Source organism: Cucurbita moschata, unplaced genomic scaffold (assembly GCF_002738365.1).
Source record: "Cucurbita moschata cultivar Rifu unplaced genomic scaffold, Cmos_1.0 Cmo_Scf00002, whole genome shotgun sequence".
Lineage (NCBI taxonomy): Eukaryota > Viridiplantae > Streptophyta > Magnoliopsida > Cucurbitales > Cucurbitaceae > Cucurbita > Cucurbita moschata.
In genome coordinates, this window is record NW_019268518.1 from 6,271,340 (window position 1) to 6,288,417 (window position 17,078).

Genomic DNA, 17,078 nt, shown 5'->3' on the forward strand with positions numbered 1-17,078 from the left:
CCCCCCCCCCCCCCCCACATCCACACCATACACAAAATTTTAATAATGATTTTATTGTCAGAAAAAAAGAGTGTCAGCAAAGCTATTCAGGATTCTAATTTGTCTTGCAAAGCAAAGGCAAAAATAAAAAAAAAATAAAAAAAAAACAAAAACAAAGAACTTTTGCAAAATCAAATAAGATCCGATAAGATTCTTACTAGTTGAGTACAACAGAAGTTTGGAATAACTAAAGCAGCACAAGAATGACCAAGGTAAACTTGGAGATCAGTAAGTCTATAAAATGCACGATTCTAAATACTACACAGGCATACTGACACTTTAATGCTGGACACAACCAAAAAGATCGATAAAAAAGATATTTGAGTTCCTATACAATCTTCTAAAGTATGTACTACCGGTCACCGGGGAAATAATTAGGTGGTATATTCTCTGCCATGTTTTCTTTAAGGCTTGCCATCATGAAGCTTGGATATATATTCTAGAACTAGACAAAGCGCAGGTGGCTGTAGATTCACCCTTGACCTGCAACAGTTAGGAACCCTGTACTTCCAAGATGCCAATACAATCAAGAAAAGTAGTATCAACATCTGGATACTGCAATGCCCAATAACCAACAGAATGGAACGATGACAATGCTTCAAAGCATGCAGCACTTTTAAATTCTTTGATGGAAAAGCATGCAGCTCTTTAAGATACACTCGGACCACTTGAACTTAGGCTTGTAGCATCTGTTTCCGAACAATATCACAAGCTAATTTCAATCGGCGGCTACAGAAACTTCATCAAGTCGTTTTAACCTTTTCTTTCTTTTTCCTTATGAGTCCACTTGGGTCCAAAAATTGTCAAGTGTCCGATCAAACCGCCAGTACGTAGTCTGCAGTTAGACACAAATATATTTGTAACTCAATAGGGAAAGGGATTAAGAGAAAAAACAGAAATAATTCTCACAGAAAGCAGATCCCATGTCCAGACTTCAATAAACACAAAAAAGTGAAATAATTCAAGTTGATTAAGTTGATGATTAAGTTGGCGCCTATTGAACATGATTAAGTTGATGAAGTATGTGACTGGAATAAATCCAAAATGAAATAATTCAATCAACTTACAAAATTAAACTAATACTATAGCTTTCAATTCGTGTAATTTGATATTTAAAAGAGGGATATCTTTAATCCAAATAGAGTATTTGTTCATCTCCAGCCTTGTAAGAAAAGTTCTATTACCAAAAGAGCTTCAATATCAAATTATACAAATATTTCTCTCCCTTCATTTCGAAATTTGGAAGGAGTAATCTCTATGGCAGAGATAGATATCCCCTCTGAAGGATGGCCTCTCTACTTTGGAAGATATACAGTGGATAGTAGAGCCCAGTTAGGCCAGGGAATGATTGACAATTCTGAGGATAGAATTAATTGAAATTTGATATCAATGTAACGCTATCACAACTTAAGGCTACGTAATCTTTCTCCCAGCACAAAGCACTAAACAAAATGGAAAAAAGAGCAAAACTCGTAAGTAACTTATGTGTCAGCCGTTGAGGTTTAAGATTCTCAGCTAGAATATGCTTGCCTTATACCGATTTCGCACTTCAAGGAAACTTAACGATCAGAGAGATTAAAAGAGCAACTCGAACGAAGAAAATTAAGCATTATACCAAATATCCAAACGCTCAATACCGTAGCCAATATAACGAAATTGCACAATTCAAACAGACAAGAATAATACAAACTATTCATGTTTGATGTTTGAAAGGAAATGAAATAAAACAACCATCAGAGAGAGAGAGAGAGAGAGAGAGAGAGAGCCAACATTAGTAGAAGGTTCAGCAAAAACTCATCAGGATCAATTCCACGCAGCTCCAACAACTTTTTCCTTCGCTCCGTCTCCGTATCATTCCAGATTCTGAAACCAATAGAGAATCGAAAGTTTGATAACAGCATAATATATGATACAATAAAATCGTCTTTCCATTTCTCCAACACAACAACAACAGGAACTCACTCTACAAGCAAACGATAACAGAGGAGTGCTCGATCTGTAACACAATTTGACGAGTCGAAGATTCAGAAAAAACAAGCTAACATCCGATGTTAGCACTAGCTCCCACGAAGAAAAAACCGGGAAGGATCTCTCGGATGGCTCAATAAAATTTGGAGGGAAAAATATCCGTCCAAGCGTAACTACATAAATGGGCCAGGCCCAATAACTTGGGCTTATAGTATCGCAGCCCAATAATTAAATTGGGGCCATTTATTAATTGGAATTTTAATAATTTATTGGACATAAAAAGATTATTTGATAATTAAATATAAATGGATCATAAAAGAGGGTTATCAATTAAAAGATAATGAAGAAATCGCAGGTGTTCAGACAAAGTCGCGGGAGCAAGAGATGACACGTGGCGGGAATGGTTCTCAGCGTTTGAACGAATGAGGACCGTCGGATGACAATCAAGTAGGAAGAGGAATGCAATGCAACCTTGATGAATATTAATTGTGCAAACAAGGAGAGCTTTGGATTGCGTACGCGATTCGTCGACATCGCTTAGCTCCGATTCCGATTACGAATCCACATTAGAACCTCAAAACTCACACAACCTGCATTGCGATTCTCTCAACCTTTTCCGTCCGATCTGTGCATCTCGGCTCCGCCACGGGGAGGAGGAGCCTACCGGCCACCGGAAAATGGGACTCTGCGGCTCCAGGCCGGTGGGTTGTGTCGGAGGAAGACTGGTTCCGGCGGGAAAAAGGAATCGGAGGCGGAGACGAAGAAGTATCAAGCGCCGCCCATCATCCCTAAAGCTCGATTCGTCTTCTGTGCATAATCGGCCTCAGTCTACCCCTACATGTGCAGGTCCCTACATGCACTTTCCCTTTTGTCTACTTTTTAGCTTTCTTTGTCTCTACCTTTATTTTTCTGATCTTGAATTCTTCTGATGGTTGGCGATTAGATTTGGTGCATGTTCTTCAGCAGTTTGTAACATATCAGCTACATTATCTGATAATAATAATAATTTCGTTTCTGGGGAATCTAATTGATTCGTTTTCCCGTGATTTGATCTAGGTAGAGGAAGTGTCGATGCGGCATGGTTTGATTCTACTTCAGTCCTTGATTCGGAATTTGATGACGAGTTTTACAGCTTTCGTGATGGTAGGTCTCTATGACTAATATCGACTTAACGATGGATACTTCTTTTTTTAAATAGCTCTGAGTTCGCACCCAGATTAAATATTTCGTCACCAAAGCATCGAAACACTAAGGAACATAATAAAAATGCTGCGGCAATTCTTGCTAAAAGATCTAGTTATTGCAGAAATGATTTGACCCCCATTTTTGTAGATGAGGTTTCCACAGAAAGTGAAAATGGAAAAGGAAGTGAAGCGGTTGAGTTGAACAACTGCGGGCTTCTTCCAAATACTTGTTTGCCATACCTTGCTGCTGGACCCTCAGTTGAAAAAAAGAGACAAATCAACCAAGGAGCCCCAAATTTAAGGAGAAAAGCATCTTCAAAACTCTCATTTAAGTTGAAGGAAGGACACAATGATCCAACGACATGTGAGTGCTTTCACTAATCTCTTCACGTTCGTAGTTTTCTTCTTGTGCTGATGTGCATTCCCAAATGTATACTTGTATGAGTATTGGAATTTCTACCGCTAAAATTGGAGACTAGCGAGCCTTGTTTAAATCACATGTATTAATTTTTTTGGCCAGTTTCACCAAGGGCGCCTTTACAAAGACCAATAGCAGGCACTTCAGTTCCGCACTGCCCATTAGAAAAGAGAATGCCCAATTGTTGGTCACCTATTGACCCCAGTGTGTTTAAAGTCCGAGGGAAGAACTATTTTAGGTGAATCTATTATGTTGTAGCTATTTCCATGTCTGGTTCTTTTCCTTTGTTTTCTTTAATTTCACATGTATTTTAATTATATTCTATTGATATCATAAGCATGTACACAAGTGAGGATTCCATGTTCAATTTTTTCTTGTTCCCTTCTTTTTTTTTTTTTTTGTTCCTCCATTGGAGTCAGCTTACCTGTGAATCCACTAAATTTTCTCTCGACAGAGATAAGAAGAAAGAGTTTGCTCGAAATTGTGCTGCATATTATCCCATTGGAGCTGATGTCTTCTTGTCTCAGAGAAAGATTGATCATATTGCCCGTTTTGTGGAACTTCCTGCCATAAATCCAGCTGGAGATGTCCCTTCTATTCTTGTAGTAAATGTTCAGGTGTCTATATTTTCGTTCTGCATTCCTTTCCTTGTCCTAGTTTTGGTGTTTTGTGTAAAATCTCTTCCATGCTAGAGAGCATTTCATTAGTAATTTTGTATCGGCATTAACTAAGTACCTGATAGCTATTAATAATTATAAATGTTAAGCCTATAGCTATATCCTCATAACATGTATATATGTTAGGAGATAGTTTCTGTTTGTTAAACTCCTTGGGCACGCTGAAATTATAGTTAGTTATTGGATGTATTAGGTACCACTGTACCCTGCTACAATCTTTCAAGGAGAAAATGATGGGGAAGGCATGAGTGTGGTTATGTACTTTAAGCTATCTGAGAGTTATTCGAAGGAACTTCCAAGTTCTTTCCAAGAACATTTTACTGTAAGTTGTCTTAAACTGTATGCTTGTAGTTTTCTCTTATATTTTCTATGTACCTATACATTTCCTGGAACTTGTCCTACAATTTTTTTTTCAGAGAACTTAATCTATTTCAACCTTCATGTTCTCGTATTGGAAAAATAACTTTTAAAGAAATTATATAATATATAATTGGGTTGTTTTCCTCGACAGAAATTAATTAATGACGAAGTCGAAAGGGTTAGAGGTTTCCCTCTGGATAGCATTGTACCGCTCAGAGAAAGATTGAAAATTATTGGCCGAGCGGCAAATGTGGAGGACCTTCATTTGAGTGCAGCTGAAAGAAAGCTTATGAATGCGTACAACGAAAAACCTGTCCTCTCACGACCTCAACATGAATTTTTCTTGGTAAGCATTGCTTTGATCTATGAACATGTTATGTACATGGTTGTTGCTGCAGTATATGACATTTTAGTTTTACACGGTTGGCTGTGATGATGTGTGTCTTTTATATCACTTACTGTTAATTTTTCGTCCCTTGCTACAAATTATTTGTTTTCAGCTGGAAAAAGAAAAACTTCGCTTTGTTTTCTACATAGTTGGCACTAGTGCCATAGATAACCTTTTAGCATTATTAGTTAGGGTGATAACTAAAACCAACAGGCGCCTCTCAGGGCAGTTCGAGTACGTTGCTTCATTTTGTTGTTACGCTGATCCAGACATCACAATATATTTCTTATGATTAGAATAAATCATTGAGATGAAAGGAACCATAGGGAAGTCTTTTTATACGTCTTTTTGTATTAGGAAAAATAAAACATAATTGTTTCTTGGGAAGGAAAAGTGGATATGGGGATGCTTATCTTCTGAATCTTACGCGCCAATCTAAATCCTCAACTTTTATAACTTTCCCCCTTATTTGCATGTTTTTCTTATTGTGTCTTGTTTAGTGTTTGTTTGAATGCTGAATCCGCGCAGGAAAGTTTCACTTTTTTATTAATTGGCTGCCAAAGTTATCTTTTTGAATGAAAAGACTAATTCAATGCTGTCATTGTCATTGCCAAAGTTATCTTTTTGAATGAAAAGACTAATTCAATGAAAAATGACAGTAATTCTTTTCGGGTTTAGCTTGGAACAATTAAAGTTCCTTTCTGGATTGGTAATTTAATAAGAGTTCAGCACGAAATTCAAGTCTCCCTTTATGTTACAATCTTTACAAATGAAACGACTTTCTCATTCAACTTTCTTTCTAAAAAAGGTTCCGTCTCCCAGTAAACAATAACTGGTCCCAATGAGATATATTCATAATTCATTTAGAATCATATTCTCGTTTCAAATTCTGCAGGGGGAGAAATACTTTGAAATCGATTTGGACATGCACAGATTTAGCTATATCTCAAGAAAAGGTTTTGAATCCTTTATTGACAGATTGAAGCTATGTATCTTGGATTTTGGCTTGACAATTCAGGTAACAAACAATGTTCATCATTTCTCTTACAGTTCATAGGATCATGCCTAAACTATTTGCTAATGTGGTATTGTAATTCAATAGGGAAACAAGGCAGAAGACTTGCCAGAACACATGTTATGTTGTATTCGACTGAACGAAATCGATTACTCCACTTATAAATCACTGGGTATTTAAGTGCATAACCATCAACTGTTTGTGATGTCTGGGAGGGAAACTCAGAAATAAACGCTGTGCTGTTCAGTAAATAGAAGATTAGCAAAGCAAATCAACAACAGAAACAAAAAGTGTAACCCATTTTGGCATAATGTATTCCGTTATATATATTATATATATTTATATATATATATATATATGCAGTTTGTAGTTGTAGTTCTTGTACAATCATTCTTTCGTTCCTGATAATTCTGTAAAAGATAGATTATTCTGAAATACAGATTTTGATGAATACCAAAATTCTGTTTACAGTACAAAATTCATACTTTCAATTTCATTGATTATTTTCATAAACTTGCATACATACATATGAGCACTAAGATTAATTCATAAAATAATGTTTTCAGATCGATGTTAAAACTATGTTCTCAATTTGATATAATTAAGCAACTTGGATTTGATTATAACAATTTTATAATTTGAGGGTCTAGTTGAAATAATTAAATAAAAAAAGAATAATTTGTCCAAACTCTTTAAAAACATCTTCCACTTTATGGAGAATATTCTGGACGCAGTTTCAAGGAAGAAGCATCTTCACCAACCTTTGTTGCTTCTGACCATCATATTCATTTAATTAAAATGGCTGTATTTGCCAAATTATGTACAAAAAGAACAAACAAATTTTCGTTCAACAGTCTTATTCTCTATTCTATTCAACTAATGTGAAGGCATCTGCCAAATGAGATGAATTCAAATTTGGTGAAATAAATGCCACCGACACACCATTTTAGTCAAAAGTTGCAGCTCAATGAACTGATATTCCGAGCAACAACCTAAAAGATTAATGCTTCACCATCCTTTGCACTCAAGATGGCCTTGCCATCTTCAATGCTTAAATAATGGTGATGTATTTTCACCCTTTATGTACATGTCCACACGATGAGGTAGGGATGGAAAAGTCCTCCTCGTACCTGTCTCCATTCCCATCTAATATGCCCTTATCTTTACCTCTTATTTCATTTTTTATCATGAATCCCGTTTGGTTAACAAAGATTCTATGTATGCGGGTCTCATAAAAACCAACTTCAATAGTTAAATAAGCATCTCAGATGAATTGAAATTTATATTGTTGGAGTGAAGCAAAAGATACAATTTAAAGAAATAGATATAATATCCATTTGACCACCCACCTTATTTGTATAACGGAACCGAGAAGGTCGACTAGAAGAAGCAAAGCTATATCTAGTTAGTGTCGAATGTTATATACATGATAACCATGACAGAATGGAGACTTGGTTGTTGTAGTTTGTAGTTTAGCAGGCTTGGCAACTCTTCCTACAGTACCCTGAAGCAGTTTCAGAGCCCAGCATGTACCTGGGGTTGTTTTTGCACTCACCGTTTTCGGCCCACAAAGGGCAATTTTCGTTGAAGTCCATGCAGCCCTTGTTTGGGAGAATTGGGTTATCAAAGGATCTGACATGAATCCATTTGGTTGCAGACCATTTCTCTCCCTCAATCACTGGGCAGCTACCGTGCATGCTTCTTGGATTTGTGGTTCCATCCACATTGAGGCTGAAGAACAGCAATGCATCACCCTTCTGCGGTTTAACTGCAACAACCATCACCCCCAAGCTTTAGAACACATGGACACCAGAAATAGAATACAACTTCATAATGAAAAATTGTGTCTTTTCTTTGGAAGACATTGAATTCTTGGCTAAATCCAATAAACAAAAATGAGTTGAAATTAAAAAAAAAAAAAAAATCAAAAAAAAAAAAAAAATCAAAAAAAAAAAAAAAATCAAAAAAAAAAAAAAAATCAAAAAAAAAAAAAAAATCAAAAAAAAAAAAAAAATCAAAAAAAAAAAAAAAATCAAAAAAAAAAAAAAAATCAAAAAAAAAAAAAAAATCAAAAAAAAAAAAAAAATCAAAAAAAAAAAAAAAATCAAAAAAAAAAAAAAAATCAAAAAAAAAAAAAAAATCAAAAAAAAAAAAAAAATCAAAAAAAAAAAAAAAATCAAAAAAAAAAAAAAAATCAAAAAAAAAAAAAAAATCAAAAAAAAAAAAAAAATCAAAAAAAAAAAAAAAATCAAAAAAAAAAAAAAAATCAAAAAAAAAAAAAAAATCAAAAAAAAAAAAAAAATCAAAAAAAAAAAAAAAATCAAAAAAAAAAAAAAAATCAAAAAAAAAAAAAAAATCAAAAAAAAAAAAAAAATCAAAAAAAAAAAAAAAATCAAAAAAAAAAAAAAAATCAAAAAAAAAAAAAAAATCAAAAAAAAAAAAAAAATCAAAAAAAAAAAAAAAATCAAAAAAAAAAAAAAAATCAAAAAAAAAAAAAAAATCAAAAAAAAAAAAAAAATCAAAAAAAAAAAAAAAATCAAAAAAAAAAAAAAAATCAAAAAAAAAAAAAAAATCAAAAAAAAAAAAAAAATCAAAAAAAAAAAAAAAATCAAAAAAAAAAAAAAAATCAAAAAAAAAAAAAAAATCAAAAAAAAAAAAAAAATCAAAAAAAAAAAAAAAATCAAAAAAAAAAAAAAAATCAAAAAAAAAAAAAAAATCAAAAAAAAAAAAAAAATCAAAAAAAAAAAAAAAATCAAAAAAAAAAAAAAAATCAAAAAAAAAAAAAAAATCAAAAAAAAAAAAAAAATCAAAAAAAAAAAAAAAATCAAAAAAAAAAAAAAAATCAAAAAAAAAAAAAAAATCAAAAAAAAAAAAAAAATCAAAAAAAAAAAAAAAATCAAAAAAAAAAAAAAAATCAAAAAAAAAAAAAAAATCAAAAAAAAAAAAAAAATCAAAAAAAAAAAAAAAATCAAAAAAAAAAAAAAAATCAAAAAAAAAAAAAAAATCAAAAAAAAAAAAAAAATCAAAAAAAAAAAAAAAATCAAAAAAAAAAAAAAAAAAAAAAAAAAAAAAAAAAAAAAAATCAAAAATCAAAATTCAAAATTCAGCTGGTAAAAAATGATGTTAAAAAAAATCCATGTATTTTGATTTGAGTTGGATTGAATTTAAATAAATAAAATTATATGATTTGAGTTGGATTGAATTTAAATAAATAAAATTATATGGGTGAGGTTGAATTAGATATTTCTAATTATTTAAATTTTATTTAATTCTATAATTTTTTTAAAAAGAAAATTTTAACAAAAAAAAAACCTGTTTTTAGTATTTTTAATGCAAAATTTCAACTAATTATAAATTTTAATTCAATATTTAAAAATAAATAAACTAATGTTTTAAACCCCCCTCTACTCTATTAAAAAACAATGGAATAAATGACTGAACTAACTCAAACTAATCAAATTCATTCAAATTTTTAAAACAGCCCAAGTACCCCTAATATTGTCCTTTTTGAACTATCACTTTCGGGTTTTTCTCAAATTTTTAAAACACATATAAGGAGATGTTTCCACTTTGTTATAAATAATATTTAATTTCTCTCTGGATCAGATAGTTTCACCTTAACTGAGTTTATTATTCAGTTTCACCTTAAGTAAGTTTATTATTGATGGGATTAAAAAAAAAATTACAAGGAGTACCTGCATAACCCATTCGAGCACAATCAGACCAGCTATCATCCTTTTCTTGAGACTCTTTAAACTGCATAAACAACAGAGCAACAACGCTTGCCTATTAATTTTCAGAGAGATAAAGAAGAGAGACGCTGCAGAGGCAGTGGCATATATATACATATACCTCTGAATGTGGAAACACGGTCTCTCCACCCTTCTCAACATTGGATAAATACATCAAAACTGTGGCTACTCGGTGGCCACCCAACTCCTTATTCACCTCGTCCACAAAAAAATCAAAATGCGGTTCATACTTCTCACCATTCTCATAGTGCAGAATTTGAATGGGCTCTCCATTTTCTGATTCAAAGAACGGTAACTTTAATAACCAGAATATACATACACATATACATATACATATACATATATATACCTATTGGAAGGAATGTCCATGCCGCAATTCTGGCTTCAATGGCAGCAATTATTTCATCCTGCCCCTTCAGCACGAACGTGCCGGAGCTGGTCCGGACTTCACTACTTATTCTCTTACCGGACTTGTTATCTGCTACCATCGACCTCTCTAACCTTCCCTTTGACTATTCCCAAAAAATGATACAATCAAACAAACATTTTAGAGGTGTTGAATTCAAATCTAAATTATTCCCTTATTCACTCACCAGATTGATTAGGTGATCGCATTCCTTATCAGATAGAAATCCCTTATATAATAATGCCCTGTACATTTGCACAAACACATCCCCAATAAAAAAAACTAAAGCCACGTTTGGATATGTGACGGTACAAGCTAAGCCGACCACTAACCGATATTGTTAGCTTTGGCTAGTTATCTATAGTCATCAACCTCACGGTTTTAAAACATGTATTTGTTAGAGAGACGTTTCCACATATTTAAGAAATGTTGTGTTCCCCTCTCTAACTAACGTGGATCTCGGGCCAACGTCATAGTTGGTACACCGACCGATGTCTGGCTCTAATACCATTTGTAACAGCTCAAACTCGTAGCTGACAAATATTGTCCGTTTTTGCTCGTTATATATTGCCGTTAGCTTTATTGTTTTGAAACGCGTTTGCTAGAGAAAAGTTTCTGCACACTCTTTAAGAAATGTTTCGTCCCCTCTCTAACCGACGTGGGATCTCACAATCCAATCCCTTGGGTGCCAATTTCTAGCAGCACACTAACCCAGTGTCTAGCTTTGATACCACTTGTAACCGCCCAAACCCACACATAACATATGTTGTTCGCTTTGGCTAGTTATCTATTATCGTTAGCCTCACGATTTTAAAATGCTTCAACTAGGTAGAGGTTTCCACACCCTTTAAGGAATACTTCGTCCCCTCTCTATCTCATAATACACCGCCTCTTATAAAACTTATAAGAGTTTTAAAACGAGTGAAGTAGGGAGAGGTTTCCACACCTTTTAAGGAATGTTTCGTTATCCTCTCTAATCAATGTGGAATCTCATAATACACTCCCTTTGAGAGCCACCGCCTAATGTTTGGCTCTGATATCATTTGTAACAGTCAAACACATAGTTAACCAATGTTACATATTGGCGTGAGCCTCACGATTTTATTAGGGAGAGGTTTGAGAGTATATGAGAAGCGAGTTGTGAGAAAGAGAGATGACCTAGGTTGCCAGGAGAGCTGAGTGACTCGAGTTGGATCGAAAATCAGCGGAGATGAACTCCCCTCCAACCGAAGTGCAGATCCGCCTCTGAAATTCGAAGAAAAAAACACGAAAAATCAGAATCCAAAGCCATGCGTAAGCGGAATCATGAAAACAAACCGAAGAGTAAGAAGAAGAAGAGGAAAAGGATCATACAGTTTGTTGTGCGTAAGCGATTGGGGCAAGCGAGCGAAGGCAGTGAAGACGAACAGAACGCAAAGGGAGAATGTGAGGAACCAACGGGAATCCATCACCGAACACTTCTTTGGTTGGTGCCGGAGAAACGGATTTGAAATTTATTACGCAATTTCAACCGTGAAGACCATGAATGAGGATGGGAATCGGTGGGCTGTTCTTCAGAACCGTTTCAAACTTGGAAATTGTACCAATGACACAGCAAATATAGGAACGATTTTGAATATTGCAGAAATGGAGGATTTTAATTATGCAATTTTCATAAAACGCTAAACTTCTTACTATATATACAATTATGCCTTTATGGTTAATTTAAGACATTTTTATAATAAATAATTCCATCTCTCTTCATATTCATCCACGGAAATTGATATTTGCATGAAATTGTAGCTTGCATGGTTGAAATCATAAGATTCCTTTTTAAAAAAAAAAAATTATATATTTCCTACTTTAATTCAATAATTCAAACCATTATTTTTTTCTTGTGGATTTGAATTACATTTGAAGTTGAATAACTGTGATTCGTAGAGGTGTTCTTATGATCAAAAAATTCGACGAACCCAAATTATTCGACTCAAATAATAGAGATTAGGTTAGGTTAGATTTTTTTTTGGTTTGAGTTGAATTGAATTTCTAAAAAACCAAAATCTAAGTCGGTTCGTGGGTAAATTTTTTTACAAAAATAAGGTTACAATCATATTTTATTTTTAAGATTACTATGAAGTTAAAAATATTCGACATTTGTAAGTAATGTTTGTGATCGCTATACGTTTTGTAAATGTTTGATATTTGTGTTTTATGAGAATTTAGTTATTAATGTAATGTATTCCGTAGATAAGTAAAAAAAATTAAATGATTAAAAATAATAATAATATGGTAACCTAACTTAAAAAAACGAAGGATTGTGTCCACGATTCTATTCGAGTTGGTCTAAAAGATTTCCTCAATCCAACAGATTCTGATACCATTGTGGTGAGATCTCAGGTTAGTTGAGAAGAGAACAAAACATTTTTTTTATAAGATGTGGAAAGTCTCTCTTTAAAGAAGGGCGTTTTAAAATTGTGAAACTGACAACTATACGTAACTAATAAAAGTGGATAATATTTGTTAGTAGTGGGCATGGTTTGTTACAGTGGTATCATAGCCCATCATCGAGCGATGTGCTAACGAGAAAATCCTAAAATTGATAATAACCAATAGCGGTGGCCACCTACCTAGATAAACTCGTGTCATGCAATGTCCCTATAAGAAGAGTTGGTAACACAAGCTACCTTGAATACTCAAAATTTTGAAGAAAAAAAAATTTATTAGGTTTTGGTGCCCTATGAACATTAACGTCAATTTATACCACTCTATCACATAGATGCAATTGGTTCCCTATGAACAATAAATAAGCTAAAGTCAAATCTAATAGGATGTTAATTTAATGTTAATAAATGAACAATTACTCACCATTCCCACCTATTTTTTTCTAATAATATCTATCATTTTTTATAGGATTCTAGTTGAATCAAATGAATAGGAACAAATACTTCCTTGATGCTAAAAGTGAAGACTATTTCTACAAATCATAACATGGTAACGATCCGGCTACGGCTAGTAGATATTGTCATTTTTGGACTTTCCCTTTCGGGCTTCTCCTCAAGGATTTAAAACGCGTCTACTGGGTAAAGGTTTCCACACCCTTATAAAGGGTGATTTGTTCTTCTCCCTAACCAATCTGGAACATCACAATCCACCCCCATTCAGGGCCCAGCGTTCTCGCTGGTACTCGTTCCTTTCTCCAATCGATGTGGGCCCACCACCAAATCCACCCTCCTTGGGGAACAACGAGAAGGTTGGCATATCGTCCGGTGTCTAGCTCTGATACCATTTGTAACGACCCAGATCCACCGCTAGCAGATATTGTCCCTTTTGGGCTTTCCCTTTCGACTTCCCCTCAAGGCTTTAAAACACGTCTACTAGGTGAAGGTTTCCACAACTCTTATAAAGGGTGATTTGTTCTCCTCCCCCAACTAACGTGGGACATCACAAACATGTTTTGTCCTCATTCACATGCATTTTAGGAAAATTCTTAGACAGTCACCTAACATACAATTGTTTCAAGTAAAACATGTTTAACCATGAAATTCGTATGATTGAGTCACAAAAAAGGAAGGTGCATCTCGTTAGTATAAGTATTGAGTTTTAATTCTTTCAAGTTTTTCTTACTTATATTGTTCTCAAGATTACTCTCGTTCGAATGTAGTCTCGTTTCATTCATGTATCTCGCCTTTACCTGGTATCACATACTTAAATACATAACTATGCGAGGATCTCTGGAAAGAAAGTTACCAAACTTATTAAAAAAAAAAAAAAAAAACTTAAAAGACGAGAAATGTTGGATCAAGCATGGAAAGAAAAAGAAAACAAAACTCATAATTCAACCCTCCTCCAAATCCTAAAAAGTAGAAACATGTGGAATTAGTTTGTAGAATTCTCATTTTTGGTAACCTTTTGTGAAATTCCCTAATGATTTATTTGACGGTCGTTTCATGGAAACTTCAGTATGGTCGGGTTCAAGATGCCTTAGAGCAAAGCCAAGCTCATGTAAATTTCCAGTGCTCTCTTCGACTATTCTAATTCCACCATTTCTGGTCAAAAAGCTTAGAAAAATGGACAAGTTGAGCAATTTCAATACATTGAGAACGCAATTTCACAGAAACCCCTTATGAATTTAACGTTACATGAGGAATCTACCATGGCATTGCTTCAAACTTGTGTATAAATAATGAAGAGGCTTAGAGATTTTGAAACCATCAATATGGTGCGAAGATTAAAGTTGGAGGGTTCATGTTGCAGGAGAGATGGCATCGTCTGAGCAACGCGGTGCGGAATATTCATTACAATTTCGGTATCAGATTGCTTGTAGCGGATGCCATCCTCCTGCACCACGATGCCTTTGCAACTAATTATAAATTTCTCATCTTTTCTCCTCCTCTTTAATTTCTGGTGAGTGTTCTATTTTCTTTAAATTTAAAGTTCCGAAATTTTTACTTCATTTTTATTTAATTGCATAATTATTATTTTTTTATTCTCTAACTACTCTTATAAATAATCTAATTATGGTAAATTTTAATTAAATACTTATAAATAAATAGATATTTTACCGATTAACATTTTTCTTATAAAAAAAATTGTTTTCTCCTTATCTAGTATATGGGGGACTTGGGTTGGAATACCAACCATATCATTTATTCGAATTCATGTTCTCTTAACTTCATTTATTCGAATTCATGTTCTCTTAACTACAGTCCTCTTAAGTTATTTATTCGAACTCATAAGTACAGTCCTCTGAATTCAATAGTCCTCTTAAGTTATTTATTCGTACAGTCCTCTTTATTCGAACTCATGTTCTCTCAAGTACAGTCCTCTTTATTCGAACTCATGTTCTCTCAAGTACAGTCCTCTTTATTCGAACTCATGTTCCTCTTTATTCGAACTCATGTTCTCTCAAGTACAGTCCTCTTTATTCGAACTCATGTTCTCTCAAGTACAGTCCTCTTAAGTTATGTTCAGTACTGCCCATCTAATTGGATATAAATCATAGTGATAATGACCCCTTAACCAATTTTTCTATTCATTCATCATTACAAAATTTTGAAGATTATTTTGTTTTAAGTCTAGATGGAATATTTCATGTGCTCCAACAACTTTAAGAAAAAGAATCTCTATATTGGTATGATTAAAGTTCCATGATTTTGTGTTTGTTTCACTCATACCATCGATCTCTATCAAGTTTCTAGCCATGCACAAGCACATATATTCAAAATAAATAAATAATGTATATATACATACACCAAAGCCATTGATTTTATTGAATAATGAAATGTGTGAACTATGCCATGATCTTCTTCTATACAAAAAGTTGAGTGAATAAATCAAAACTCAAGGGATCGCTCAACTGATCTCAGCTCTTCCTTTATTTTGATCAAACTTTGATAACCAACCATAAACAATAACAACTAATAAAGACCAAAATCTAAACTTCCTTACATACAAATGTTTGGGGGTCTATTTGTTTTGGTCTTAACTCGTTAGACTAAAACAAGCTGCAGCGTTCTTGAGATCGGTCCTCGATAGATACTCAGCCGATGGTTCCGACACATCTTTGAAGGTCGATTCCGCACTGCGAACCAAACCCACAAATCCATCAATTTTAACCAAAATGTTTAACTAAATGCGAGCTCTTCACTGCTCTTCTATACTTAATTAAAATGTAACTACGAACCTAGAGTTACATGCTTCTTGAGATTCAACATACGATTGTCGGTCATCTGCAATTGTGTCAAATGGAATTTCATCATAATCATGAGAAATTTCCATTTCATGTTGCAGTACAGCGGGTATCAAATTAGATTGCATTAGCATCGATTCAACGTTAATCCCAAAATTATCATTATAATGTTGTTGAATTCTCAACTCCTTCAGCATGGAACCAATATTATTATGATCATCGTTATCAACATAAACACCACCATTGTTCACATTTCCAAATAATAAATCATTCCCATCTACTCCCAAACAATCGTATTGTTGTTGCTGCTGCTGTGTATAAACGGGAAAAACGGCGTCGTTGTCGTCGGCAATCCCGAGGTCCTTCATCATAGAAACCCTAGCTTTTACTTGTTGGAGTTCTTCACTAACTTGTTGTATTTGATAATGGAGTTGCCACAACACGCCGCAACAACCATAAACCGGAAACCTAGAGCGCATGTTGGACTCGTAGATAATTGAAGTCATTGTCTCGTCCTTTTGCGAGGGGGGGACTTGCTTAAGTATGTTCATGATGTTGCGGACGCCGAAGAGGCGGTGGGCGTTTTGAAACATCTTGGGCTGATCGGCTGGGAAATATGGGGCTAAGGGGCAGTCTTTGGAGCAGCGGCGACGTTGGTATTTGCAAGAAGCGCAGGCTTGGGTGGTGCCGCCTTTCATGGTCATAATCAGAAACGGAATTAGCTAATGTTGTGGTGAGGTTAGAGGGTGATATTATTGAGGTTCAAGAAATGATTAGTTGTTCCAAAATGACTAAGTAAAAGGCTTTTTTAAGGTTTTGCCGATTCAAAAGGGTGGGTGAATCAGATATCCTGTTATGCGGTTTTGATTTCAACAATCCAACTGAAACTATTACTACCACTCTCTTTCTTCCTTGTATAGAATTTGGAATTTTAATTTTAATGGATGTGAGTTTCTAAATCTGTAATCATGTGTGTTTGTGTGGAGGGCTGTATTTTACCAAAAATATCAATTTTTAATTAGTTCGTCATAGACCAGGTTCATCCTTTAATATTCAGATCCTAATCGATGTAAGTTTGTGATGATTAAAAGTATACGTTTGATTTGCATGGGTGAGAATGACTTTGATTAATCCTATAGAACCATGAGAAGACTTCAAATTGTTAATTAGAAATTTTGAGGAATAACCAGAAAAGCGTTTAAG

At 33.8% G+C, this 17,078-nt stretch overlaps 3 protein-coding genes and 1 long non-coding RNA gene across 5 annotated transcripts; 1 reads left to right on the plus strand and 3 right to left on the minus strand.

The window, feature by feature from the left end:
- Positions 1 to 160: 160 nt before the first annotated feature.
- LOC111461665 lies at positions 161 to 2,146 on the minus strand. Of its 2 annotated transcripts, none has more exons than XR_002713625.1 (3): positions 2,002 to 2,146; positions 1,810 to 1,902; positions 161 to 874 (listed from the first exon to the last, which is right to left on the minus strand). It is a non-coding gene; the product is annotated as an uncharacterized LOC111461665 (long non-coding RNA). The 2 variants fall into 2 exon arrangements; XR_002713626.1 differs by lacking the exon at positions 161 to 874 and adding an exon at positions 1,520 to 1,586.
- A 251-nt stretch (positions 2,147 to 2,397) lies between these two features.
- Positions 2,398 to 6,503, plus strand: LOC111461634 (protein ENHANCED DISEASE RESISTANCE 2-like). The gene is made up of 9 exons (XM_023105234.1): positions 2,398 to 2,853; positions 3,064 to 3,150; positions 3,340 to 3,555; positions 3,712 to 3,847; positions 4,064 to 4,226; positions 4,480 to 4,608; positions 4,798 to 4,992; positions 5,930 to 6,052; positions 6,137 to 6,503. Exons 1-9 carry the CDS (start codon positions 2,685 to 2,687, stop codon positions 6,227 to 6,229), a joined length of 1,311 nt encoding a protein of 436 aa, XP_022961002.1. The 5' UTR covers positions 2,398 to 2,684; the 3' UTR covers positions 6,230 to 6,503.
- Positions 6,504 to 7,300: 797 nt separating this feature from the next.
- Positions 7,301 to 11,836, minus strand: LOC111461644 (probable prolyl 4-hydroxylase 6). The gene is made up of 7 exons (XM_023105246.1): positions 11,561 to 11,836; positions 11,366 to 11,452; positions 10,395 to 10,452; positions 10,151 to 10,313; positions 9,902 to 10,077; positions 9,745 to 9,805; positions 7,301 to 7,817 (listed from the first exon to the last, which is right to left on the minus strand). Exons 1-7 carry the CDS (start codon positions 11,653 to 11,655, stop codon positions 7,522 to 7,524), a joined length of 936 nt encoding a protein of 311 aa, XP_022961014.1. The 5' UTR covers positions 11,656 to 11,836; the 3' UTR covers positions 7,301 to 7,521.
- A 3,830-nt stretch (positions 11,837 to 15,666) lies between these two features.
- LOC111430962 (LOB domain-containing protein 27-like) lies at positions 15,667 to 16,700 on the minus strand. The gene is made up of 2 exons (XM_023067431.1): positions 15,870 to 16,700; positions 15,667 to 15,767 (listed from the first exon to the last, which is right to left on the minus strand). The coding sequence occupies exons 1-2, from the start codon at positions 16,577 to 16,579 to the stop codon at positions 15,668 to 15,670; spliced, it is 810 nt and encodes a 269-aa protein (XP_022923199.1). The 5' UTR covers positions 16,580 to 16,700; the 3' UTR covers position 15,667.
- Between the last annotated feature and the right edge of the window lie 378 nt (positions 16,701 to 17,078).